This window comes from Aptenodytes patagonicus, chromosome 1 (genome assembly GCF_965638725.1).
Source record: "Aptenodytes patagonicus chromosome 1, bAptPat1.pri.cur, whole genome shotgun sequence".
In the NCBI taxonomy this organism is placed as follows: domain Eukaryota; kingdom Metazoa; phylum Chordata; class Aves; order Sphenisciformes; family Spheniscidae; genus Aptenodytes; species Aptenodytes patagonicus.
In genome coordinates, this window is record NC_134949.1 from 120,830,027 (window position 1) to 120,857,561 (window position 27,535).

The following is a 27,535-nucleotide window of genomic DNA, read 5'->3' on the forward strand; positions in this document are numbered from 1 at the left end:
GCAAACCCGCGCTTGTCGGATGAAGTCACTGCAACGCATTGCTACAAAAGGTGCCCAGGCCCGTGACGGAGATCCGAGTGTTGGGAATTCTACCGGATCTACGCAGAATTATTTAATCGACATCAGAAGCAACCAAGGTCTGCTTTTTTCTGACGTGTATGTGATTTTACATACAGAATCCGTAAGCAAAGAAACAAATTAGCATTTGTGGATACAACTTTGTTGAAACCAGATTCAAAAACATACGCAGCGTAACGCACTTTAAATTAGGGGGCTGCAAACTTGCGAACTCGGCAAGGTAAGGATCGTTTCACGGGTTTGGAGTGTCCTGTGAGAGACCCCAATCCTTGGTAAGCGTCTGCTTTCACACGAGTAAACAGACTGCACTCCTCAGCTACAGGCGTAGTGGAGCCAGCACAGGATCTCTCTTACCTGCACAGACGCTTCTACCTACGGAAAATTCTTACGCCTTGGAGTAGGCATCCTAGCTCACCCTGTTTGCATGAAGGAGGCTTTTGTGAACTTGCTCCCTCCTTTTTTTTTTTTTTTTTAAATAAAACATTAATCCCATGTTTCTATATACTTTCAGGTAGAAAGGAGAAGAAAAGATTGTTACAAAAAAGGTCATCATGTAGTGTATGTAAACAGTAACAAATAATGTAAACATCACATTTCCTCTCCTGAGATACCCATCCTTCATTTTTGTTTCTTCTTATTCATATATTCATTCACCATAATTCCATCTATTCATTAATCTGTAATTCTGTAACTGCCCGGTAGGTTATCAAACATATTTTCTTTCATTGTAGTTAGGTACGTACCCTAAATGTCCTTAAAACCAGAAAGTGTAATAAAGCATTCATTTAGTCATTTTCATCATTCAGGATTTCACTGAATATTTGTTTTCATTGAAAACTGGATTAATCGTATAACACACAAATTATTAATTCCCTCTTTGATCAACTGTCGCAGAACAGCTAAGGAACCTGTTAGAGGACTAACTTACAAAGATCACCACTTGGACCTGTGGTGATCTTCAACCCCTTCAATGCCCTTCAACCCCGAAGTACATTTGAAAAATGTCAGCACATCCTTTTTCTTCTAAAAACCGATATAGCTGCCCCAAATCCATATGATTTCCTCTGGCACCATGTGCATCAAAACATTTTTCTTCCAAAGGGGGGAACTTTCTTTGTTTCTGAATCTCAGCATGTCCTCCACCTTCCAAAGAAACATCTTCTCTGTGCCGAATGAGAATTCTTTTCCACGTTAATCTTCTTACTCTGAAAGCAATTGGAGACATATGAATCTATAAAATAAAGACTGTTTTAGAACATGCTATGAAATATGACAGAAGTCAGTAAATTCCATTTGTACATGTATGTTGACAGAGACAATGGTTCCCTAGCCGGTCACAGAAATACTACTCGCACGTAAACACTCCCATAAGCAGGAGCTTGTTTCTTTATATCTCCCCAGGATTCAAAAACCTTAATGTTATTCCTCACAAAATAATTGATGAAGATGTGTTTCAATTTCAGTGCTCACTTCTGCCTTGCCCGTGCTAAGAATTCTCATATTCTCGTACTCTCTTAGCTGTTACAATCCAACGGCAACGTCCATTTAGTCTGCATCACCCAGAAATACAAATGATGGGAGCAGAACAAAACGCAAATGTAAAGCAATATAACAGCATACGTATCTAACACGACTGGGGTACTGCAGTCCATCGCTATACAACCGCAATACAGAGGAAGGCAAAACAGAAATAAATGCGCACTGTGCGGTACTAGTAGCTTTGATTGCTGTAACCAACAGTACAGCGGATATTCGGAGTTGTAAATACATTATGATAAACACAAATACTTTGCAGGCTTTTACAGGTTGGAAGGTGGTTGGATTTCCTACCTTCTGGCCACATATACAACATGAAACATGCAATATTCTAACTACTAATGGCATTTAAGTACACAGAAAAACTAACCTTGACCAGAACTCTTCACAACTACTTTGTAAACCTTCTACACAAACAACACCTGGTTTCCCTGGCATGCAAAACCCTGACAGGGAGAGCTCCTTGGCCCAGTCAATAATATTCTTTCTCTTTTGCTTGTTGTAAATGTGATGACTATAGATCCACAATCGAGTGAACGTGGTGTCTTCTGCCTGCACAGCATTTGATGTTGTCACTGAGGAAGACGAAAGCTCTTTGTCAATGTAAGCAGCTGCATGGTCTTTAACCCATTCCCTTGCACTCAACATGCAGGGCTCACCACTGCAGTTTTGCATCAAATATGTTTTTAGATCAGAGTTCAGGTGAATCTGCTGAGCGCGGCTTAATAATGATGACCTAAAGAAAAAGAAAAATATAAATGCAGTTGTAATACGCTTACAATTTAGCCTGTTTTTCAAAGAGTTTTACTTCAAGCTGCCAAAAAATCAGGCCATATTTAGACCGTATGCACTTGCTATTCATACTTAAGTCGTACTAGCTATGAAAAGGTCTTAATTAGTATTTAATTGGTGTGCTAACTCTTGAGTTCAGATATAGTACTACCAATCTGTAAATCAAAATCAAGAAAAAGGTACTTGAAACTTAAGTATGGCGGCTGAACTAACTTCCTGTAATGTGCAAGGATACTTCTTTAAACAGAAATGTTCCAATAAAAAATAACAGAAGCCTGGGAGTAACAGCATTTTGAGAAGGGAAGAATAAGACCATTGGCTAACTTTTCACTCCTTTAGTGTTAAACCTTGTCAAAACGCACAACAGTCTCTCTTCTTGAGCATCAGACCTATGAACAGTATCTACATGTAACCCCTCTGCACAGAAGACGGCACTCCTCCACGCTTTTCCCATTTTTCTCACTTATTTGCTGAGGACACCAGAGAAATCATAACCTTGGAGATTTGTTTTTCTTCGACACTGTTGTCCATCTGGCTTAATTTGACAGTAAACTATCAGTAAATTATAGCTTTTTCCTATTATAACTGTATTTATGTATTACACCATAGCTTCTAAATGTTTTTATTAGCTGTACTTTTAATGCCGTACCTCACAGTAATTTCTGGTAGAACAGTTGGATATTTAAACGGTAAGGCACAGACCATAGAGAATTCCACCTAAAAACAAATGAGCGAATGTTCAGTTCAAGTAAGCCCTAAAATCCCACAAAATAAAAATAAAAATTTAAAAAAGGTGTTTACGATACCAGAGAGGCATTAGAGACCTCCGGCTTTACATTCAGTATAAACTGAACTTTTGAAGATGGCATCTCTGCAGACTCATTTTCAGCATAGTGCTTTAGTTCTGCCACAGCCAGCTGGTCAGTCACAGTGAACTCTTCCTCGGAAGGAAACATGCTAGAGAGTAAATCTAATTCCGACATCTGCATCTCAGCTGCTTCTCGGTTAGTCATTTCTGTCCTTTCCTAAGCAAAGAAGAAATGAGGGAGGAAAAACAGGGCTTGAACATGGGACTAAGTTCATTAACTACCTCCACGTAAATCACACTAATCCTTATAGCCAAGCCCATCAGAACTAACTCATGTATCTTGGGCGGTCAGAAGCATGGAGATACTCCGTGGCAGTCCCCGAGGTTTCCACTGATCCGAGACGCGGTGGTGTGTCACCAAAATGTCTCTCTCACAGGGCCGCGTACCTGGGGCGCGGCCGCGGAGCTGGACGTTGGCGCCCCTGGGGAGACTCCGCTCCCCCGCCGAGCAAGCCCAGCCTGCGAGCCCCGGCCCCGGCCCCGGCCCCGGCCCCGGCCGGAGGCAGCTCCCCGCCCCGGGCGCCCACCGGCATCCCGGGATGGCGGGGGGCGCAGGGGGAGGAGCGAGGTGCCCGCGCATGCGCTCACACGTCCCCATCCCCGTTCCCTTCACCGCCCTCCCCCCCCCGCCGCGTCCTCACGGTCCCACAATGCAACGCGCCGGAAGCGCGCATGGCAGCCGGCGACCGTCGCCCGGGCGCCGGAGAATGAGGTGAAGTTGCCGGGCTGCCCCGAGACGGAGCCATGCGCCACCGAGTTGTTCGCCCCGCGGCACCGGCAGGTGAGGGACGGAAGACCCCCGGTCCCGCCGTCGCGCTCCTACCACCGCGGCCGCCCTCTTTCCCCCGTCCTGGGACTCGCTCCTCCGACGCGCCGCAGCCTCCGCTCCGGCCGGAACGCTCGGCTTTCCCTATTGGTTGCGGTGCCTGTCAGTGAAGGCGGGCGCGGGCCAATCGGAAGCAGGCGGGGCGGTGCAGGGCGGTGGGGTGCGCGGCGGCGGGGCCGCGGCGGGGCCGGGGAGCACGTGGGCGGCCCGGCCCGGCCCGGCCCGGCCCGGCCCGCGGGACGGGGTGAGCGGGGCGGCTGGGGGAGGAGCCGAGCGTCGAGCCGGTCTGTGCCGAGTCCCGGGGCGCACCTGCTCCCCGCCGCGGCGGACCGTCCCTGCTTGCCCTTGAGGCGGGGAGCGTCGGCTCCCCGCTGGCGGCAGGTGTCTGGCGGAGCCTCTGGGGCCCGGCCTGCTGCCTGGGGCAGGCGCCCGCCGCGCCCCGGGGGTTTCCCAGGCGTGCCTCTGTGGGCGTTTTTCCCGGGTCTCCGTCTGACGCAGGTGCACTTTTGGTCGTTTGCAGGCCGCTCTTTCTTATTTAAGGGAAAAAAAAAAAAGCAGTAATAAAACAAACCATCACTTTATTGCTCTAGCTATCGGGCTCTGCAGCGCTTTTCCTCGTGTGGGCCGCTCCGTGGAAGAGGCTGGTGAAGAGCCTGTCGGACAAGTCTGTCCAGACACAGCGTGGGTGGAATGAACAGCTACGCGTGTTCATGCTGTCCTGCTGTCCTGGCGGGAGCGAAGTCAATTTGGAAAGGATTTTGACGGTTTAGAGTTGTTCATATAAGATCAAATGTTGTGGCTTTTTGCCAAAAAATGTGCTGTAGAGGGAGTTTGTTGGATGAACAAATTGAATGCTAAGTTGCGAACGTTGATAATTCTACTCTTGATTAAGTGGCTGCCTACCTGTCATTTAACAACTGGGTAATCTGTCATAAAAGCATGCCTTGAAAAGGTTTTTCATACAAAAAGTCCTCGGTAGGTATCATGCCTAAACTCTTCTCAGCTTAGTTTCTCTCCAGAGTTTCTCTTGGGCTGGCTTCATTTTTCGGCTGTGACGGCTGCAAGCGGGCAGCCGTTCTCTGTGGCTGGTGCGCTGCTGAGTACGAGCTAAGAAATGGTTTTGAAAGGATGGGTGTTACAAGTCAGATTTAGCGCGGTGCTGACGTGCTTACATGAAGGGTGGACAGCAGGGTTAGGCCAACCTGCAAAGACTGCGTAAGACTGCAGAGACTTGATTTTGAACCCTTTCAGCTTGCATGTTTTTGTTGTATAGCGTATGTCGTCTTTTAAGTTTACCTGATCTTTTTGAATGATCTTTTGTGAGATAAGGCACAGGGCCTTACAGGGGCTACAGACTAGAAGTTAAAAATGTCCTACCGTATGTGCAGTAGCCGACTTCTTGAAGGCAAGCATTCGGCTTAGGACTCTGTAGTGGCAGATCACTCTTGTCTAGGAGGGTCTACAGGCATACCAAATAACAGACCCCATCGGCTTTATTTGCTTGGTATGTTGGGAAGGCAATGATAAATCTCCCCCAGTGAAGAAGTTGAAAAATCGGAACTCCCATTGTCTGTATATTTTCAAATATGTTAGAGTGTTTGCCTGTGTCAGACTTCATCAAGGATACAAGAAATTTGCAGTAAAGAAAACTGAGACTGTAATTGCAAAAAAACTTGGAAGATTTAATTGGGACAAACCCAATTCTTTTTCCTAAAATCCTTGTGTTATTAGTTGAAGTACAAGTCTTATACAAAGACTTGTAAGTACAAAGGCTTATAGGATTTTTCATACTTAAGTTTTCCATCTTGTTATTTTGTGCAATGCTTTTGATTTAAGGTTTTAAATAATTTGATTTTTATAATTCATGCTGTGATCTTGCCTCTACAATAGTTACAATCGTTTCATGTTGAAGTATAATTAATTAATTTTCTTTTGAAAATGTCAAATTTAAACAAGTTAATTCACCTCAAGGGACATCTTGGCCATAGAAATAATTTATTGTTTAGCAATGAACAAGTAAACCCAAAACCTAGTTTCTAATTTACTCTTTTTCTTTGCTAGGTCACTGTTCCATGTAAGAAAAATTACAGACTACAAATATGGGAAAGAAACGCATCAAAGGCAAAACTGCACAGTCTGATGAGTCTCTGGATATGCTGGGTATGTTTCCTCAGAGAAGTCTGTGGTCCTAATGTTTGTTTTAACCTCATAGAGGGCTTGAAAACTCATTAATATTAGAAGACTTTTACACTAGTCGCTGGCTTTGAGGTCTCATTTACAAAGTGTGGGTTTGTATAATTGAAACTGAAGTCTACCAAGAAACATTAGTGTTGCCACTTTTCTAAGGATGCTAGAAAATAATAATCCTGTCTTGAAAACTGGGATAATTTTCTGGTTTTCAAGAAACTCAGAGAGACAGTTCTTTACTGACACACAGATCGTATTGAATCGTATAAAATTCCTCAGAATATAAAGGGTTTGTAGAGTCAGCTGCTAAGCTTGTCGTGATCGGTATAAGTAGCATTTTCCTAATGAAGATTTTGTTGGCAGAAGATTCTCGCTTCAGCAAAAAAGATTGTGATTAAAATATTTCTGTGAAACCATTTGTCTTTATGCTAGTAACTAACTTAGTACTGGCCCTGGACAGCTCAGCTCTCTAGTCATAGCGCTTTTTCATTAAAACCTCTTTATCTTCCTTGCCTTCTGTTCCTGTAGAGAAAATCCCAAATTGTTAATGTTATCCTTCTAACTGGATCTCACTCCTGTGTTGAAATTTTATTTGTTATCTTGTTTAACCTGGTTATTCTAGCTCTTGTTTTTGAATGTGCTCTGTAGGTAGCATTCTCTTCTACCATCTTGTCTACCAGATCACAGAGTGTGTCCTGCCCATCTTTTTTTTTTGATCCCGACTGGGGAAACGAGTTGAGCCGTGTTAATTTAGCTGGGAGAGAGAGAGCGCTTACGGTTTTAGCCAGGGGGGCTGAGTGTGATGGCCTGTTTATTTTAAATTCAAGCCTACTCTACTTTGGTTTCCTGATTGTCCTGGTCTTGTGGTAGCTTCTGTCTCCTATGGCTTTTCAGCTTCTTTTGTCTTGCTTTTTTCTGGAGTCAAGATCAATGTCTGCTATGACTGTTCCTCATTTTTCTCCAGCAAAAAAATCGGTTATGGTGCAATTGCTGATGGCGTCTCGCTTCTTCGGCTAAAAATAGGCTAGCTTACCCTGACGAAGTCCTGTAAAGCCACAAATGTAGACTAAGACTGAGCTTTGGGAATAATTCCACTGTATAGTAGCGGCCAATAGACAAAAGGTTTGTTAAAAAAACACAATTTTGAAGTTGTAGATGAAGCTTGTGTTTTTTAAAAAGGCTTAAAGAATGCATCTAAATATCTGTATTTGGCTCTTATTGGCTAGCATTTGTACTGTGTGCATTGTCCTATAATCTTGGACAGAAACAGAACTGTAGGTACAAAACTTTTCACTAGTTTCAGCTCACGCCAAGAGAAGTTTGCTATCTTGGGGCTGTAATCTTGCATATGGTCCTCAGCAAAGATAGATTCAGAGCTGTTATGCTATCTGAGCAACAAAAATACCTCTGTAGCAAAGGACCTGAGACAGTTGAATTATGTAAACCGCTATGTAGTTCTTCTCAATAATAGTTTCACAAAAATGTGATTTTTTTTTTTAAACGTATTAAGTACATACAGCATTTTTCTTTTAGCATGGGTTTGTTTACTCTGTGCTTCTTGACTTTTGAGGTAACTCTTTGTACTGTCAGATATTTGACCCTGTTATTTGCAAATTTAGACATTTGTAACTGCAAATAGTGAAGAATTGTAGGCTAATGGTGCTAAATGTCTTAGAAACCTACACTGTAAATAAAATACAAACAAAAAACATTAAAATATGTTCCTCATTTTTTATTTGGAAGAACTTGAATCAGTTTGTGTATGCATTGTCTGTCAATCGCAGTTTCCCTGTACATGACTTAGGCTTACAGACAGCTTCTCTTCGCGCAAGTGACAGCATAACCAACAACCTTAAAAATTAAACAAAAAAGAAATAAGATAATTAAAGTCCTGATAGTAGCTCTTAGCAACAGATGCCTGTTCTTGGTGTAACGGTTCTTAGCAGAGTTTGGTTAAATAGGTGGAGTTGACACCAGGCCCAGAAGGTGCAGCTCCAAGTAGGGTGTGGTATTGTAGTGTGAAGTGATAATGGTATTAGGTAGGATGACTCTCCCGTTCTTTTTTACCATAGTCTGCTGCATAATTTCACTGAGGCAGCTCAGCTGGAAGCGTAACCTCCATAATCTCCGCTTTTGTAGGCCAGCCAGGTGCTGCCTTGGTGACTGGGAACCGTGGCAGTGGGTTGTGGCTGCTCCCTAGGAGGTGTGGGAATCATAATGCCACAATAGTAGAAGCCCACAGCCTGGCACAGTAGGTAGGTTTGTATCCAAAGGTTTTGTCAACTCCTCTGACTAGATGTCTATTTGGGTGATGCTTTTTTTTTTTCCCCTTAGTAATGCAGTAGTTTAGGATGCAGCAACAATATCCCCAGATTGTGAATGGGGGTAACAAAGGGTTTCTTTCTGATACGTCTGCCAAATTGTCAATGTTTCTTTGACTCTAGAAAGGCTAGCTTCTGGATTGCTGCCTGTGTCTTTGAAGCCTAGAGACATTTGCATTCGTTATGATACCTACATCCTTCTTTGCTTTTCACTTTGTAGAACCTGTGTGCAAGCATATTCGTAAAGGATTGGAACAAGGTCATCTGAAAAAGGCACTGCTGAATGTGGAATGGCATGTTTGTCAGGACTGCAAGGCAGACAATAAGACACAAGAGAAATCTGAGGAGGAGACTGACGAAAGCCCTTCGATATGGTTATGTCTAAAATGTGGCCATAGGGTATCTCTTGTTTTGTTGTTGATTAATCTTAGTATCTTTCAGTACCTCATAATACAGTGGAAAGAGAGAGCTTCTATTTAAACTCTTATATTCTCTTTTTTTTTTATTTTAAATGTGGTGCTACTTAAATGATTTGATATACTTTAGTGTGATAAAAACGTCTGCTCTGAATTGCAGATGAAGTTCTTAGAAGCTTGGCACAAAGGCATTTAGCAGACTTAAGGCTAAAACACCATCTTGAGGACTTATTTTCCTAGAAAGTCCAAATTATTTTGCTAAGAAAATAAAAATTGCTGTTAATGCTCCTAATTTGTGATTTTTACAACAAGATCTTATGCTAATGTTAGTTTATTAAACTTAGAACTATGCATGCTGAAGAGGTTTTTGGTTTTGTTCTGTTTCATTCTTCAAGCTGTTCAAACTGGAATTTGTAAATTAGATGTTTGGTCCCCGACCAACTTTATAGTTATTCTGCATCCGGTAAGTTATTTCTCTCTCTGCAGAAATAAGTGTCTTGAAACAGAGACCCATCAGGTCATCCTAATTAGTTTAAGATAATCAGTTTTCATTTTAATCCTTTCTTTAGACTCTGACTTTATGTATGTTTCATTGATAGTCAACTGGATTTTGTGACACTTCTGGTTATCAACATTATAGGGTTGTGGCAGAAATTCTCAAGAACAGCATGCTTTAAAGCATTATACAACGCCGAGATCAGATCCCCATTGTTTGGTTCTCAGTTTGGACAACTGGAGTGTGTGGTGAGTTTGTCAGGCAACAGTTATAAGACATAGCTAGAGGGCAACAGAGACTGGGATATAATTTGTGTTTTCTTTTCTTTGTGAGTTCTAGGACTTATCTCTAGAAATTCATAAAGCATTTCCACACACAAAATTCCCATCAGTCTTTGCTGAGATTTGCTGAATAAATACTGCTTGTAAAATTTATAACTGGAAAATTTTTGTAATTGAAGTTGAAATTGACCAACTAGTAAATGCTGTTGACTTCATATTTTACTGCTTTTACTTGGTCAGAATACTGACGTGTAGAAACATATGTCGTTATGTAGCTCTAAATCTTAACTTTCAGCCTTGGGAGAAGCTGCTTTCTGATGCACAGTTAGTGACAAGCTCAATTACTTTTATTTTCCCAGTAAATATGACTTCTTAATACCATATGTGTAGTTAAGAAGCACAACTGTAGAATTACAAGATGCTACTGGATCAATCAATACAAATTCCATCTCTCTGGTAATATTTCCTTCTCTTAAAAGGAATTCTCCTGAAAGGAATATTCTTAAAAGGAATAGCACGTTACTATATAAGGGGGAACCTCAACTTTCCAAACTGTGCCATACAGAAATACTGTGCCTTACATAAAGAGTTTTCATTTTGCTTTGTAACCTTTTTTTAAACTTCTTATTTGTCATTATGTTAATTTTATATAACATTATCTCTTTACTTGATCATATTTAACACTCATATGCAATGATCGATATTTTTATTGAACTCTAGAATGGAAATGGACATTAATAACATATATTACTAATGAACTAGTGAACGTATCTTTGTGAATTTAAATAAGTTTTAAAATTATGATTTTTAAAGGACTTTATTTTCTCTGCTCTAAAACCGAAATAGTTTTTAAATCAAAGTACTTGTGAATGAGAGGAGGTTGCCTAAGCAAGATTTTTTGCTTTCTTCTCGAATTTCTTGGTTGTACAAACTTGCACAAGAAATTGTTCAGAAATTGATATATTGGGTATAAATTATTGTTATAAATCAAACCTACAATCAAGAACTGTATTTCACAGTGGACTTAGTACATAAAAGCAAAAGCCATAAGCCTTTTTGATCAGAATTTATTAATGCTATGAATGTATGAATAAATCTCTATAGCGTGCATGCATATGTGGTTGAAATTGCACTTGAATAGTACCTGTAAATGGTTAAAAGAAAAGGTTTTGAACATGGAGAGGAGGAGGAGAGTTCTAGTAATCCATTAAGTTCTGCTCTGCTGGGGTTACAACAAGTGCTATTGTATGTGTTTTCAGTACTGGTAGGACTTACCATTTGGATCTACTTAATGTTTTTCCCCACACTGGTCAAACAGCCATCGCTGAAAAAACTTCTTTCCAATCCCTTGATTCCTTCAAGGCTTCCTATAAAAATTTTTGATGGATGAAAGGTTATGATGTTAAAAATTGCCCGTGGAAGTAACTATTATTTGTTATTGCAGGAGGGAGAATGCCTGTTTTTATGATTAACCAGACAATAAATACATACTCAGGGATCCAAAGGTTGAGCCAGTTTTTTCAATGTGACCTGAAAAAATGTGAAAATTACAGCTAATTCCAGGGATGCTAGAGATTGAGGGAAGCACTTTGCTGCAGGCTTCCGCTGCTTTTAATATCAGAAAATAGAGTCTGACTTACGGTAATCCTGAAATCGGCTAGATGCATTTGTGCCTAAGAACTGTAATTGGTACGTTTCAAAGTGCAGAAGTATTTGCATTCTCTTCAGTGCCTTTTGTCACCTCTTCAAAGAGTTGATTGGGCAGAACTACGAAATCGGTACATACAGCTCTCCTTCGGATGTATGTGTTGTGGCAGAATTTTGCTCTTACTTGAGCCTTTGTCACTGCAGCTTCTCTCACAATTTTGTTTAAAACAGATTAGTGGCTTAACCACGCACTTCTTTGCTCATAAAGAGACAAATAGATTTATGTCGGCAACACAAGAGCAAGTAAAAGCGTGCAGGACTAATGGAGGACACTGATTTGTTTCTTACCCAGTTTAAACATAATGAAGTACTCGCTTGGCTAGAATACTCAGAATATTTTTCCATGTCATAATATTCGTAAGTCATTTCCTTTAGGGCCTGATATCTTAGTTTCTTGATTTTGGCAATATTTTCCCTGCATTTCTTTTTCTTGCAGGCTAGGTTTCTAAGCACATCTTTTAAGGGTCTAATTTGTATTTGTAAATTGCAACCTCCAGTCACTGAAATAATTTAGTAAAGATAATTTTTAAACTTCTTATTTTCTTGATCAGAAATAGATTGAACTCTTCTCTAAGACTTCTAAATCTTAAAATAAATCTTGTAATTTTGTAACTTTTTGTAATGAATTGCATCAAACAAGCAAATAGTTTAGGATTTTTTTAAGCAATAGAAAAAATAGGATTAATTGTTTTTCTTTGGGGGGGGCGGAGACAGGTGCTACATATGCAATAATGAAGTCCCATATAATACTTCAACCCGATTGGGTCAGACTGTGGATTATGTTAGAAAACAAGTTTGTACTGACTCATCGTGTACAGGTAAGTAACTATAGTATACATACAGTAAATCAGTCCCTTACATGTAGGAGACAGTACTGTAAATCAAGAATGTACGCTAAATTAGATTTAACTTTTGAAGCACCTTACGGTAAATTAAAAAGCTAATTTCTTCCTTTTTTTTTTTTTTTCCTCTTTTGTCAGAATTCTGATAGCATAAGTAACATCCTAGCCCATGGACCTAATTGGACCAGGATTTTGCTCAGTGTCCCCTAAACTTTTACAGACCAGAAATATAGGAATAGAAGGGAAAAAAATACAATTTTACTGTGACTTTTTTTTTTTAAAATATGACGTTCAGTTGTTCTGTGAGTAAGGAATGGACTTTCGGTGCTTAGAAGTGCTGTGTTTATTCATCAGTATTGCTCAGTCTGTCTTGAGATCTGAAGGAAAATTGTCATTGCTTAAGGATAATTTGATTTGATTTTTTGAAAGTATTTTTATAGGTATTTGTGAACGTTTCAGCTGGAATGACTAAGTCTCCAGCTGTTGGAGCACATTTCCTAATGGAAGGAGCATACAAGAGGATTTGTCTGCTGGGTCTGTACATTTAGTATAGGTAGCTGCAGTGCATTCAGAACTCTTTAAAACAGCGTGTTCAGCCTGCAGGCTATCTGCAAACGTGGTTGTTTAAAAGGAAACAAGCCCAGCAAAACCCCCCAGTTTCCACAATGGCAAAACTGGTTTTGTACAAGGCATTTCCACTAGAAAACTTGGAAGAATTTGCATATCAAAATAAATGCTGTAACTCATGGCTATCAAAAATCCCAACACCATCCCACGCTTGGGTGAAATCATGGCCCCCTTGGGAAGTAGATCACAGCCGTCCGGCAGCGCCAGGTGGCTGTCTCTGAGTTTTTGTTCAGGAAGCAGCTGAGGTTTTCCCACAAGGACCGGAATCTTTGAGTGGCTTTGGTCAGTCTTTCCCAGCTACGTCGTTTCTCCACATCTAATATTTCAACTTCATATTGGTTGCCAGAATTTTCTTCTCAGGTTTGAACTGGAAAACGGATGAATACCTGGGTGCAGCTGTTGTTTGTTTCAGGTGTTCATCTGTTGTTGTCCATCCGTTTCTTGTCCATCTGCAAAGATGGTATTGCCTGGTTCCCTTGCTTTCGCTGAGCTGGTATTACTTTATTTTAAAGTTAATCTTGGCTCACAGCCCTATTTATCAGAAACCTCATCAATAGTAGACTGCCAAACTGGCAGAAACAGTGTGGGTGTTATTCTGAAAATTACCTGGAATTCCCTTATGGTTTTATTAAACAGGTCTCTGAAATTTTGACCTATACACCAAAGTAATTTTTGGGAAAATATCTTTAACGTGTCTTGAAAAATATAAACCTTCCAGTTTCATCTGTTTAGGTTCATGAAATGAACATGAGAATGCTTTGACAGTGGGAGGCCTGTGCGTTTCATTTCAGACAATAGTGCCATGTCAAAAGGGATATTATCTCAGATGGCATCTTGTTGGATGTTGTATAAAGCCCTAACTTAAGTGATTTTGCAACAGGAATGAAATTTCAGATAGCACATGCAGAGTTTCAGAGATTGTTGGTATGAATGGCTTGTGGGCCAAGTGGCATGCTTAAATTGTATGCTGATCTGAAATGGCATTTCAGGGGTTTCTTGATTATTTTTTTTTTTTTTTAAACTCCTGTTACCTAGACAGTTTAAGAACCTAAACCAGTAGTGTTACATTTATACAATTACAGAATTAATTATCATATGTTTTAAACATTGTAGATTGCTGTTGCCTATAACTTTTTCCTAGCCCATTCCCTGTTACTGGGTTAATATGTGGTATGGGTTTTTTTTTTATTATTTCAGTAGAAAAACAACAAGAGAACAAAGAATTTGAAAATAAAAAAGTAGAAAAAGACAGCAAAAATGAGCAGGAAAAAGAAGTCTCGCTTAAAGAAGAGAATTCTCATTCAGATGCTAACTTGGAAGTGACTGTGAAAGGACTTAGTAACTTGGGGAATACATGTTTCTTTAACGCAGTGATGCAGGTATGGTAGTTATTGCTGCTCTTAAAAAAATTTTGAATAGCAAGAGAAAAAAAAAAACCAACCCACAACAACCTCACCCCCAGTATTGTACAATGACACAATTAGAATGTGATTTTCTTTTTTTTTAATCTGCCAAGAATGATGGGTTCATTCTAAAAAAAAGTGTGTTGGCCCAGAGAAATATGAAGAAATGGAGCTGCAGGTTCAGACTTGCTCTAAGGGAAGATATAAACTGCGCTGTCTTTGAGGGACAGCATCTTTCACTGAGATAGATTAAGCATGCCAACTTCCTAGTTTAGTAAAAAAATTAAAATAGTCTGGCACATCACTCTTGCTGACCTCTTAGAATCTAAGAGATTAATAGCCAAAGACCGTGGGTGTTTACTGGCACAAAAATGTCTCTCTCAGCAACAGGAAATCAAATAAAAGTAAATGTTAACAGCATGAGCATATTGCATCGCCATCTTATGTGTCTTGCTCAGCTAAGAAGTGCTTGGATAGAATGAACTTACTTTTTCGTCTGTATTAAAACTCGCATGTAATCTTGTGCTCTTTGGGTCTTGATACTGAAGCTTTACTCGAACAAAATTCCCACTGTACTTGCAGGTTTTAGTAAATTGTTTGATTTTTATTTTTTTTAACATGTTTTAAACCAAGCAAATATGCACACTGCATTTTACCTTTTGATTTTAGAAACAGACACTAGTAAATAGACTGTCAAAAGATCAGTCTGTAGAAGAATAGTACATTTAGGGTTTCTCTAATCTAAAGTAATATAGAGAGAGGACACTGGGAAGTCCCATTAGCTGTATGGAATGTACCTTTAGCTGTTGAACACTGTTAGAATTCCCAGAGTGGTAGTTATCACTCTAGTTCTGTGTTTGGGAAAAAAAATTGCTGCTAATCTGGTTGCTGCAAGTTCCATGACCAGTGGAACTCAGCTGCCCTTCCTCTTGTTCTCCAGTTACCAATCTTTTTCTTTCTTTTACGTTCTACAGAATTTATCACAAACTCCAGTCCTGAGGGAGCTGCTTAAAGAAGCTAAAATGCCTGGCACAACAGTTAAAATTGAGTCGCCGGAGTTATCCATGGTATACATGCTTCGACCTCCATAGTGTTTCTCCTGACCCTTCCAATCTGTTAAAGAAACAAGCAATACTCATCTCTGGATTTTAAAGCTGTTTCAGCTAAATACTAACAAGATTAAGGTGTAAAATTGGTGGGAACTTCACCATTGACTTCATAAAGCTGCTTCTGAAGTCAGCGGAGGCCTTTCATTCAAAGTGAAAGAGCAGTGATTCAATACTCTAAGTACTAGTTGTCATCAAAGGAGTACTTACATTATGATTAAGTTATTTGAAGGATGAAAATGTGTAACTTTTGCTGTAGTGTCACTCATCTAAACGCAAAATAGGAAACTAGTGGATGTCTGCAGCGCTAACTTAAATAACGCACCTGTCATTACAGTTAGGGATTTGGATGGGAAAGAAGGGTTGTGCATTTTAAGAAATTGTATTTTTTTCCTAATAAAAGCAAGAAATCCAGAGTTGCAACTAAGCAATAAGTAATTAATGATTCTTAGCCCAGTGTTTTGGTATCATCTCATGAGAAACCACGTGTTGATTGTTTTTGTCAGGTTCACTTATTGCCATTTTGGAATTTTGTGTATTCTATTTTATAATAATGTTTTAAAGACCTGAAGTGTTTAGATAAGGAAAAACTTGCTCCAGAATGATCTGTCACCAAATTAAGGCAAAACAACTTTGTTGCTTTTGTTTAAAACAGGAACCTCAGCTGATAAAACTAGATCAGCCAGGTCCTTTGACATTAGCCATGTATCAGTTCCTGACAGAAATGCAAGAGACAAAAAAAGGGGTAGTCACTCCTAAGGAACTTTTTGCTCAGGTTTGTAAAAAGTGAGTATCTGTATAATTGCATGTCATAGTGAGTATGAAAAAAGTTTGTTAGTTGTTTAAAAAGAAGGTCAGTTTTCTCCCTTTTTTTTCTTGAGCTCACATCACAGCTTCTAAAATTTGTATAACACTTAACACGTTTTGATAGAAGAGGATAAAGAGCAAAATATAAATGAATAGAAGTAAAATGAAAGATATTCAGTGACATATTCTGATTAGCTTCATATTTTTAGAAAATACCGTATGTAGACACTTGTTGCTTTTACATACATACATGCTTGAGCCTTTGTCCTTTTGCGTCTGGTATGAATTGTTTTTACTTTGTCTATCTCTAAGTTCAGTGATACTTTACAATTATTGTTTCATTTAACAGAGCAATACGATTTAAAGGTTACCAGCAGCAAGACAGTCATGAATTGCTTCGTTACTTACTTGATGGGATGAGAGCAGAAGAAATCCAAGTGAGTGCTAATTTCGCAGTTGTGCGTACCCTTCCTCATACCCCAGACCAAGACTTTCTCCTCTGCTGAGGGGAGAAAGAACGTTCTTTCTGAGATAAGTCAACCTCTGTAGAGTGGTTTGTGCTGCCCGTAGCACTTACTTGAAGCAGATTAGCAACAGAGCTGTAGAACCGGGCAGCCTCTAAGCAGTGGGGCTGTGAAGGAGCAACCACGGGTATTACTATTTTCATTTAACAAAACTATTCAAAGAAAGAAGTTTGTTTGTGGCCTATATCTCGTATATATATTGCACACATTGTTTAGGTTTCTAAGGTAATGATATTCTCTGCCTTTTTGGAAAGCAGTGTACTGGTTAATCTCTGTGCCCTTCTAATAAAATCAAGTAGAAAGGTTCAGTTTTGCTTGCTCTAAAGGACTTTGGTTAATTCAACGCTTCTAATATAAATGTCTGTTGTCCTTCAGAAATAGATTGACTTGTCCAAAACTTCTACAGAAAAAGTGGATTTGGAGTATGTGTAGTCACCCTAAAGAACGTCCTTTTGTCTTAATTTCTGAAATGCCTGAAAGTTTGCTTGTGGAAATTCCGTGATTTTTTTTTTTTGCCAGTTTTAATTTGGGAAGTATTTCATCCTTAGACTGATTTTCTTACATACTAATCGCAACATTACAGTTGCAAGCTTGTTTCTCGGTTACTTTTTTTTAATATCCGCAGGAACTATTTTGTGTCTCTACGGGCGGTTGTGTTGTTTGTATCGATTCTCTTAATTGGTCGAGATTAAACTTTTCCTCCATCTGAAACATTTTGTAAAATGAACTAGTTAACTGAATTAGTTTAGGAAATTTTACAGTGTGTATTTGTTTTGAAAATTTCAGCAAATAAGTGTTGGAATACTGAAGGCGCTGAGTGACTCTAACAAACAAAATGAAGAAGAACTTAAAAAGAAAATTAAAGGTAAAATACATGTTAGTGATGTTGTGATAATTTAAAATTACATTTAAAATTAGTGTACACAAAGTAACACTAACAGTATCAACTAAAAGATACACGTTTAATTGTACAACTTTATGCCGTCTCTTGAATATGTGTGTATCTAGAATGTAAGGCTCAATAGTGTTAGTCTATTTATTTAAAAGTCTTACTGAACTTGGTGGCGTTTCCTTCTTAACAGCATAAGAGAGAGTTGATTCTGTAGACATTATACATTAAATACGTTTGGGTAGTATTTAATCATTCAAATATTATGTAAATCAAATATTATGTAAATTAAAATATTAGCACATGAATGTAATGGTTTATACAGTCCTAATAGTCATTTGTTACTTAACAGTGGTATAAAAAAAGCCCAAACAGTGAACAGAAGAATCTTTAAACTTTTCAACATGACTTAGGTTCGAAGATGAAGAGCAAGTTTAAATTCAGACTATGTGCTACACTGAAAATATAACTTGGGGAAATTGGTTTTGTTTGTAGGGCACCTATACCGACAAAAGTCGGTGCTTGTTTTTTAGGTTCAGACAGTTGTTTAAGTCCTGAGAGAAAACAGGAACTCTTACTGGGATGTGGTACTTCTGAGAAAATAGGGAAATGCGTTTGAGCTGAGAAAGTGGTAAAGGTGTTGGTTCAGTCAAACTGTCTTCTACAAATGTGTTTTCACCCCCATTCCTTTGATACACGAAAGGATCTTAATTTAAGAATCTTGCTGTACTTCCCGAGGAAACCAGAACAAGCTAACACGTTCCATCATACATCTTGCATACTGTATTCTCTTTTTTGTATTTGGTATGCCATAACTAAATCAGTTGCTAGTATATTATATGTAATATTATTAACTTTACTATATGCCTTGTCAATTCTCAGAATATGAAAAGACAAAGGGAATACAAAGTTTTGTAGATCGAATCTTTGGTGGAGAATTAACCAGTACGATTATGTGTGAGGAATGCAGAACTGTAAGTAAACTGCCTGCTTTGACTAGCCTAGAGTATAATTTTATGTAATCTGCAGGAGAACCCCAAAGTAACTATATGTAGAAATAAGTGAAATCGGAGAGGTTTGCTTCGGTTGATACGCTTCTAAGAATTGACTAGCTGCATGCTTTTCAAAGAGGGGCATGGTTTGGCTGGAATCTTTCTTCCCTTATGTTATAAAGCTAATCTTTCAGTCCCTTTCAAAAGACTTCCAGAAAAAGAGGTCAGCAACAGCAAGCGGCCTCTGCTGGAAGAATTCACTCTCAGATTCCTGGTAAACACCTTCCAGTGGTACAAATTGTGTGAATTGGATGAATTGTTCTGCTACCAGCAGTATGCTGCCAGGGGCCCTTTTCTTTTTCATCAGATGATTAGGTCTCTCCCTTTCCCGCACGGGAATGACCGTGGTATTGCCAGGAGAATAGTTAAGCAAGAAGGCACTATTGGGATAATGCATCCTGAGAATGAAGCAATTCAGGGTATTAGGGAGTGGGCTAGATGAATGTCATGACAGATTGCAGATAATCACTCTCATAGGCCCTAAGTTGGGTTCTCGCATTCTAGGCCACTAGAAAACTGAAAGTTGTAAAAGTATTTCTTGCTTATTTCTGTGGTAATATGACTGCTCTATTTTGGTCATGGATAGCTGTTTGTGAAGGTAGATTAGCTGTGTTCTACGTTTGTATGCGCAAGTGAAAGCATGCATTGAATGCAAACAAGGCTACATACAAATAAGCCTATTGACAGCATGCCAGACACTTCCAAGCAAAATTACATTGGACTCTTAAATATTCATTTAAAGGTATCCTTGGTCCACGAGTCTTTCCTTGATTTGTCGCTTCCCGTGCTAGATGATCAGGTAAGAAATTGTACGTGCTTAGTTTTTGTTTGCTTATATGAAAACACCTTTATTACGTAATCATTAGGGAATGAATTTATGCATCTTTCTAAATGTCTCTCTTGAAAGTTAAAATTATAAATTCGCCCAGAAAGACAGAGAATAAGATTTTCATGAGAGTCATTCCTGTAACTTGCGGCTCATAAATTGTCTCTGGAAAATCACTGGTAGTCCGTTGGTGATCTTGCTGCTTTGTCAGTTAATGTTTCTAATGTAGAGAATGGCTTGGGGAATAATCTAGTATGTTCCAATGTTGTCTCGTTATTGTGAAGACTGAGTTGCAAAGAACGTTTCCCAATTCATCTTCACTGTCGTAAAACTGAATTAAATTGCATGACAGCGATGGGTGCCTCGTGGTTGCTTGAATGCTTTATTTTTTTTTTTACTTTTTTCATCCATTTTTCTGCACTGAGTGCAAGGATACTTCTCATAATATTCCGTAAACATTGGAGTGGCATAAATGAGTGAGTTGTATCTTATAGTCACTAAAGTGTTAAATCTGGAGTTGAAAACTCAGGTAACATCTCATCCCTACAGTTTTCTTTGGAATGCTATTTTGTTATTCAGGTTATTGAATAAAGTTAAGAAACATTGGTAGGATAGCGTGTGAATACTTATTTGATCAATATTGATTTATTTGATCGATCTCTAGACACTCAAAATACGTGATTTGCTGTGTGTTTCGTATTGATAATCTGTATATGTAATATTTCAGATTTGTTATGTAGCACTGCTCACACAAAAGCTCATGAGTAAATATTGAAATGAAACCCCCTCAGCCAAAGGGGTCATATGTCTTCTGCAACCAGCACATTTCATTTTAGCAGAAGTGAACAAATTCTGTGACAGGCAGTTCAAATGAAAATGTCTCCGCTTGTGTAAAATGTTACTCTGCGGTGCGCTTAATGAGATGTACATCTGTTAGAGCCAAAGGTAATGTTGCCCCTTTACAGGTTCAGAATTTTGCCCTTGCTAGCCTTACTTTTTCATACTGTTTCATTCTGCAAGTCATTGTTTCACATGGACTCCCTCTGGAGTGAGATACCTCTTTTGTAAACATTGGAGTGGCATAAATGAGTGAGTTGTATCTTATAGTCACTAAAGTGGTAAATCTGGAGCTGAAAACTCAGGTAACATCTCATCCCTACAGTTTTCTTTGGAATGCTATTTTGTTATTCAGGACAGTAACATCTCTACTTATGTGGGTTTTTTGTGGCTTTTTGTTTTTTGTAGAAAGTAAAAATTACAAATGAGAGAAACATTAAAAAACCCAAAGAAAAGGAATCTGAAGATGAAGAGGATAAAAACAATGACTGTTATCTTAAGCAGAGAGATGAGCTCCCTGGTACAAGTAAGCACCTTCAGAAAAAAGCAAAGAAACAGGCCAAAAAACAAGCCAAGGTTGGTTTTGATAAGTATTTCGCTTTTATTAATGAAGTGCTTGCAACTTCTCGTAAAACAAATTCTTTTTGCTTCCTGGGTTTAGATGGATGAGAAGGAGACAGCTTAGAATTTCTCCTCACTCAAATGCACAACTGAAAAGACCAATTGTATCTACGTCTTTGCTATTAAGAAGTTACATGTTCTGTTAAGAGTTGCTGTGCTAGGAATAAGCTAATATCCAGAGGATTCTGGAATTTATGTTGCCTGTCTGAAGTAGCATTAATCTGTATCAGACAGCTGTTCTCCAGTCGTTGATTGCAAGGATATCCACAGAACTTTAGAATACGGACATAAGAAAGGATCGGGAAGATATAAAGGGATCGGGAAGATATAAAGGGAATCATTAGTTGTATTTTGAAGATACCGTGTAACAGGGAGCAGTGGTAACTATATCTGAGTGAGGATAAACTCAGTATTCGTTGATCATCTCTGATCATTAAATCATAGATTATTACCCTCCCTCCCGCCCTTTGCAGCTATGGCATGCTACAAAAATTTTGATAAAGAAATGGTAAGAAATGCTAAATATAATCTAAACTTGCTCTGGTTTTTGTATTCTTATATATTATGTATTCCAATTCACAGAGCCAGCGCCGCCAGCAAAAACTTCAAGGAAAGGTGCTTCACTTGACAGATATCTGTGCAACTGAACAGTCAGAAAAAGATGTCGAGTATAACCAAGAATCAGAGGCAGAAATGAACTCTGAAGCTCCTGATACGAAGCAAGAAGAGGAATCCTCAAATGATTGCAAAGATCACTGCTTAACTCAAAAAGACTTGAGTATACAGGGAAATAGTACAGAAGTTCAGAGCATGCATGAAAATACAGGAAAGCCAGAACAAGAGTGTGTAGAAAATGAGTCTCTCATGGATCTCGCGATGGAAGGTTTAGATTCTCCTATAAAGTTTGTCAATGGCCTTGACAACCTGTCTTTGAAAGATGAGGATGATGAAAATGAAGATGAGGAGGAGCTTGCTACCAGCTTTTCAAAACTACACTTGGGTGCCAACGCTGAATCTGATGCGAGTATCTTAGATGACCTTCAAACTGTTCCCATCAAGATGTGTGAAGTGTCGACTGAAGATCCAGAAACAGCATTTTTTACTCTTGCAAACAGGGAAGATCTGAACCCGGAAGAAGGTTCAATCCATCACTGTTTGTATCAATTTACCCGTAACGAAAAACTTACTGAGACCAATAAACTACTCTGTGATGTATGTACACAAAGACATTATGGACCAAAGAAGAACATAAAAAGTATGACAAACTATCTTCTTTTAAAAGAAAACTTTAAATATGTCCCTATCTGCTGCTTGGGTGGGTGAGGGGGGGAAATGTGCCTAAAGTAGTATTTGTATAACTTTAACTTGGATCAGTTGAACTAGTATTCAGTGGGTAGGTTGCGAGAACCTCTTTCGCACAGATTAATACAAGTAAGTTCTTAATCGAGCAGAATAGCAGGCTCACAAGCTTGGGTACAGAATACTGCAGGACTGAAAAAGAAGAGTCAGCAGAGAAGGAGCGGGTTTGGGTTTGCGGGGAGGGAAAGGGCATTTCAATCTAAAAATTTCTTATGTGGATGAGTGTAGGGAGTGGCTGTTTAGCAGGTGACTTTTCTGTTCTTCCCTCAAATGTGAAAATTCTGCTGACAGTCATAGCAAACACCAACATGATTTCCCTCAAAAGGCCAATGAAAGCCGCATGCATTTCTGATCATGAGAGTTGTAGAGAACGAGCAAGAATTCACCCCGCTTGTGCTGACGCTGCTCAGACACGGTGTGAGCGGGTACTTTTGTGCTATGGGATCTGCAAGATGGCAGCTGTCGTACAGCTCATCATGTTAAAGGGGAATGTTCAGTTTCTCAGTTGCTGTAGTAGGTGACATTATAACAGTCTAAATAGCGAAAATAAAGAAATTCCTGCTGTAACATTTGTTTAGATGTTAATCACTGGTGGTTTTTCTTCTCTGCAGGTGAAAAGAAATATGTTTATACTAATGCCAAAAAGCAGATGCTAATCTCTCTCGCTCCTCCAATTTTAACTCTTCACTTAAAGAGGTTTCAACAGGTAAGTAGCAGGCTGATATTGCAAAAACGTGTATGTATATAGTATCAGTTCAGTATGTCTATATGCACACAGTACTAGCTTAACTTAAAATTAATGTTAGCATATTTTCATTTCCTATAAGACTGGTTTGTTTTGGTTTTTTTCCCAAGGTTTGGAAGGCATTGGTGTGCAGCGTTGGTTTTTCTCGTCATTTTTTCCTGAAAGAATATTCCGTTAGTTACCTGGAAAACGCTATTTTGTGAGCTTATTTGCAATATATTCCCTCACTATTGTTATTGCTTACTGTATTAAGCAATATCTTAGCATTGATTGTTTCCTGCTACCACAGCAGTTCATGGTCTCTTACATTTCAGTACAGATAGAATAGGATCCCTTGCTAAATTAATGTAACAAATAGGTCGGCAGAATTGGAAAAGAGAGAATTCCGAGCCTTACTGAGGGAAGAAAAAACAAAACAAACAAAGGGATGAATGGGAAGCAGTGCAACTTAAGTCTTATTAATAGACACCGAAGTAAAGTGGCTTACCTTTTTTCCAAGTTGTAGGAAAATTTTTAGTTTAGGGCTTTAGCTTTTCGAGAAAGAAAGAGGAAAGGAGTGGGGGTGGGAGACAGTATTGCCTCTTCTACATTTAAAGCTGTTCAGTATTTTGGTCAAAATACTCGGAAAAATAAGGGAGGTGACTTTAAGTAGACGAGAAGCAATTCCACAGAGAAAATGGAAATGTGTAGCCTGTTCTAAGAGACTGTAACATGACTAAGGAAATAACATTTGTCATCATCTCCTTTTGTTTTTCCTGTTTGATACTGGAAGATTATTTGAATAAGGTGGGAGTAGAAGTTACATCACCTTTGACGATACAAAACTAGATCCTCAGGCATACTACAGTATCTGAGAAGCAAGAGATGTCCTCGTAGTTACATAAGTACCTTAGAGCCGATTCTTTTTCCCCTTTTGCTACCATTAAGTTACCATAAGAGTGAGTTGAAGAGTCGTCTTAACTTGTGCTCCAGGGTAGCATGTGGGGGCAAGGAGGCAATGCTGGAAAGCCTTGGGCATTGGAGGGGAAAAAAAAGCCAAACAATGTTGCTTTTTCCCAATTTTGTGTAATGAAAAACTGATTTTGTATTGTTGAAACTTTAACCTGAAACATTTGGTAACTAAGCATGGTTTTAATATGCTATATTTTAACATTATGGGGTTTTCCTCTACTTTGTCTGTTTAAGGCTGGATTTAATCTACGGAAGGTTAACAGGCATATCAAGTTTCCAGAAGTGATAGACTTGGCTCCTTTCTGTACAGTTAAATGTAAAGTAAGTGAGAAAACAATCAGATTCTCCTTTCCCATGTTCTAATGTACTTTCACAATTAAGCTGCTTAGCAGAATCTTTGTAGAACGCTTGTCAGGCTTCAGTTATTCTGTGTGATAATACAGGATAACTTACAAGTGCAACTCCTACTTGAGTCAGTGTACTTCCACTGATCATAGCTGTAGTGCTTGCACGAATCTGTAGTGACCGGCTTCCCTTTCATCAGCAAACAAATCAAAGCAAAGCAAGAGTTGACATTCTAGCCTTGTTTAAAACCCCGTACCTGACTGACATACCAAAACTTGCTTTTATAGAACGTGGCTGAAGGGAATACAAAAGTACTGTACTCTCTCTATGGAGTTGTTGAACACAGTGGAACAATGAGGTCTGGGCACTACACTGCGTATGCTAAAATGAGAAGTATGAACAACCGTCTCTCTGATCTTGTCCTTCGAGGACAATCTCCTCAAGGTAAATAATTAAAAATATTTTACAAATTATTGCTTACCGCAGAACAGTAACAGGATTGAGTGAGTCAATTCGTTGTAATAACTTTTACTCCCAAATTCTTCCTTTCACAGCTTTAGAAACTGAACCAGTAAAAGGACAGTGGTTCCACATCAGTGATACCCACGTACAAGCCGTGTCTGCATCGAAAGTGCTGAGCTCACAAGCCTATCTCCTGTTCTATGAGCGACTGCTGTAACTCGTCTGAGGAGCCTTCTTGTACGTGCAGCCATCTTCAGGTGCTCTGAACAAAGGCGGAGACTTGCAAATCATGTTGTTAAATGTTGGAGCTACTGTATGCAACTGCAGGAATATCCTTTATGCTTCTTAGACACACTGAGATATGGATAACTTGCACTTTTTCCAGTTTTCACTACTTTTAAGTAAAAGTTTTTTCAAAACTACAGCTTTGAGCTTCTATTGAGTAATTTGTGTGTTGGCACAGACAAGCAACAGCTACTTTTAGTTTCCTGCAAGTGCTATACATCTTAGCCAGCAAGTCTTTCACTTTAAAGGGACCAGAGATAATTTTGAACTATAGTTATCTCATCTGTTCCATGTGTATTTTAGGACTGGCTTCCAAGCATAAGAAGCTGTTTCTTCCTACACATCTTAGAGCTGAGACGAATTCCGCATCAGCTCTCTTTCCACTGTTGGTGTATGTCTAATAGAGGAGCCCTCAGTTTGCAAACTTTCTAGGAATTCTTTTGCATAGGAACCTTATGCTGGTATTTTGGCAAGGCTGAGCGCTCGGATCTCTCTCCTTTTCGCTACAGGCACTCCAGCTTAGCCTTTCTTAGCACCGGAGGGGTAAGAAAACTAATCCCGTAGTGAGTTGCAAGTTCTCCACAGGCTAGGCTTCACACTGGGTTTCACATAAATAAAATCTTGGCTCCTCCATGCTAGAGCAGCAGCTGCTTACATTCAGTGCATTTTTCACAAGAACCTTACTAAGAAAATGGGCAGTCTTGTTACCCTTACAGTCATCAGCAGTAGCACTTGTGCAGCTGACTACATCAGTATGCCAATCCTTCTGAAAACTTGCTGAGTTTATTTTTCAGCCACACCAGCAACTGACTATAAAGCGAGCATTAGTGTAGCTGTTGTGTGGCAGCCTTATTTAGGCATAAGATAGTTCCAGACTTGATTTAGCCTTCCACTCCCTTCTGGCTGTGAAATAGAGTAGCACTGGCAAGAGTAATAAAAGGATTAATAATTGAAGTGGCTTGAATTTCAAGTGCAGTTCTCCTTTCAAGCTGCTCTGAGACACGCAAGCTGTTTACTTTCCAAGAAGAATCTTAACAGTTGAAAGATTCCAGCACTCTGCAATCATGCTAGCTATCGCTGCTCAGCATTTATTTTTAAGGCCATTAGAACAAGATGCAGTTCACTGCTGTCAGGCTGCCATTTTGAGTGTGGAGACTCTTCAAGGGTGAGGATGAAACAGATGCACGTAACAAAAATGAGCGTAGGCATGGACCACAGACCTGTTGCCATACTTAATAATTATTTCAATACTCATTTGACTTTTTACGCTCATACATTGGGTAAGGAGCACAAACAGCTTGCAACAACTATAGATGATGCTTTTCTGAAGTTATGAGCCCCCTGCAGCAGGCTCATGGTCAGTCTCCCTCATCCGCTGTACTGGGTGCAGGCATCAAAATGGTGGAGTGGGCTGCAGCTGTGAAGAGAGGCCGGGCATGCCCAATGCTGGACACAGCCAGCTCCAACGGACCCACCACAGGGCACAGCTGAGCCTCCCAGCCAAGACAGTAGCACCTTGAGGAAAGCCTGTGTAAGAAAGGGCAAAACGCTGCCCAGGAGCAAGGGGAAGAGTGTGAACTCCAGGCACCCGAGCAGGGATCCCCTGCAGCTCCTGGGGAGACCACGCTGGAGCAGGCTGTACCCCTGTGGCTCACGGACTGCAGCTGTGGAGGCCCCCAGGCCAGAGCAGGTGGATGTGTGCCTTGGAAGAAGCTGCAGCCTGCGGAGAGGAGCCCAGACTGGGGTAGGTTTTCCTGCCAGAAACTGCAGCCCATGGAGGACCACACAGGAGCAGTTGTTCCTGATAGAATGCAACCTACACCGAGGATCCCCATGCTGAAGCAACTCACTAAGGACCATACCCTGTAGGAGGGGAGGATGGGAAAAGTGTGCATAGGAAGGAGCGGCAGAGAGGAGCTGTTACGGACTGACCGCAATCTCCATTCCCCATCCCCTGCATCCCTGGGGAGGAAGAGGTAGAAGAGTCACGAGCAAAGGAGTACAGCTGAGCCCGGGAAGAAGGAGAGGTGAACAGGAAGGTGTTTTAGTTTTTGTTCTTGTTTCTCACCCTCCAACTCTATTTTTAGTTGGCAATAAATTGATTTTCCGCATGTTGAATCTGTTTTGCCGAAGACAGGAATCGGTAAGTGATCTCCCCCTCCTTATCTCAGCCCATGAACTGCTTCTACTTACTTTCCACCTCTGCCCTGGTGAGGAAGGGGCATCTGGCAGCCAGCCAAGGTCAGCCCACCACACCCACACAGTGTCACCCCCACTACATGCCTACATATTCACATATTGGGAACAACCACGGCATGCCAAGTCCAAATAAAATGACAGTTAACA

At 39.9% G+C, this 27,535-nt stretch overlaps 2 protein-coding genes across 7 annotated transcripts; one reads left to right on the plus strand and one right to left on the minus strand.

Moving 5' to 3' along the window:
- Window positions 1-590: 590 nt before the first annotated feature.
- RWDD2B (RWD domain containing 2B) lies at window positions 591-4,162 on the minus strand. 3 transcript variants are annotated; one of them, XM_076352598.1, is made up of 6 exons: window positions 3,546-3,718; window positions 3,213-3,431; window positions 3,056-3,123; window positions 2,274-2,350; window positions 1,985-2,189; window positions 591-1,283 (listed from the first exon to the last, which is right to left on the minus strand). In XM_076352598.1, the coding sequence occupies exons 2-6, from the start codon at window positions 3,417-3,419 to the stop codon at window positions 1,046-1,048; spliced, it is 795 nt and encodes a 264-aa protein (XP_076208713.1). In that variant the 5' UTR covers window positions 3,420-3,431; window positions 3,546-3,718; the 3' UTR covers window positions 591-1,045. The 3 variants fall into 3 exon arrangements, with proteins under 3 accessions (XP_076208713.1, XP_076208721.1, XP_076208703.1); XM_076352606.1 differs by lacking the exon at window positions 3,546-3,718 and adding an exon at window positions 4,098-4,162 and having other exon boundaries at window positions 1,985-2,350; XM_076352588.1 differs by having other exon boundaries at window positions 1,985-2,350.
- On the plus strand, window positions 3,940-25,328 carry USP16 (ubiquitin specific peptidase 16). Of its 4 annotated transcripts, none has more exons than XM_076352515.1 (18): window positions 3,940-4,055; window positions 6,162-6,260; window positions 8,829-9,007; window positions 9,665-9,768; window positions 12,223-12,326; window positions 14,175-14,356; window positions 15,355-15,447; window positions 16,142-16,272; window positions 16,643-16,730; window positions 17,604-17,682; window positions 18,589-18,680; window positions 19,501-19,557; window positions 20,830-20,997; window positions 21,625-22,297; window positions 23,013-23,107; window positions 24,332-24,418; window positions 24,730-24,886; window positions 24,997-25,328. In XM_076352515.1, the coding sequence occupies exons 2-18, from the start codon at window positions 6,200-6,202 to the stop codon at window positions 25,119-25,121; spliced, it is 2,475 nt and encodes an 824-aa protein (XP_076208630.1). In that variant the 5' UTR covers window positions 3,940-4,055; window positions 6,162-6,199; the 3' UTR covers window positions 25,122-25,328. The 4 variants fall into 4 exon arrangements, with proteins under 4 accessions (XP_076208630.1, XP_076208649.1, XP_076208638.1 ...); XM_076352534.1 differs by having other exon boundaries at window positions 14,178-14,356; XM_076352523.1 differs by lacking the exon at window positions 3,940-4,055 and adding an exon at window positions 4,508-4,598.
- The last annotated feature ends 2,207 nt before the right edge of the window (window positions 25,329-27,535 follow it).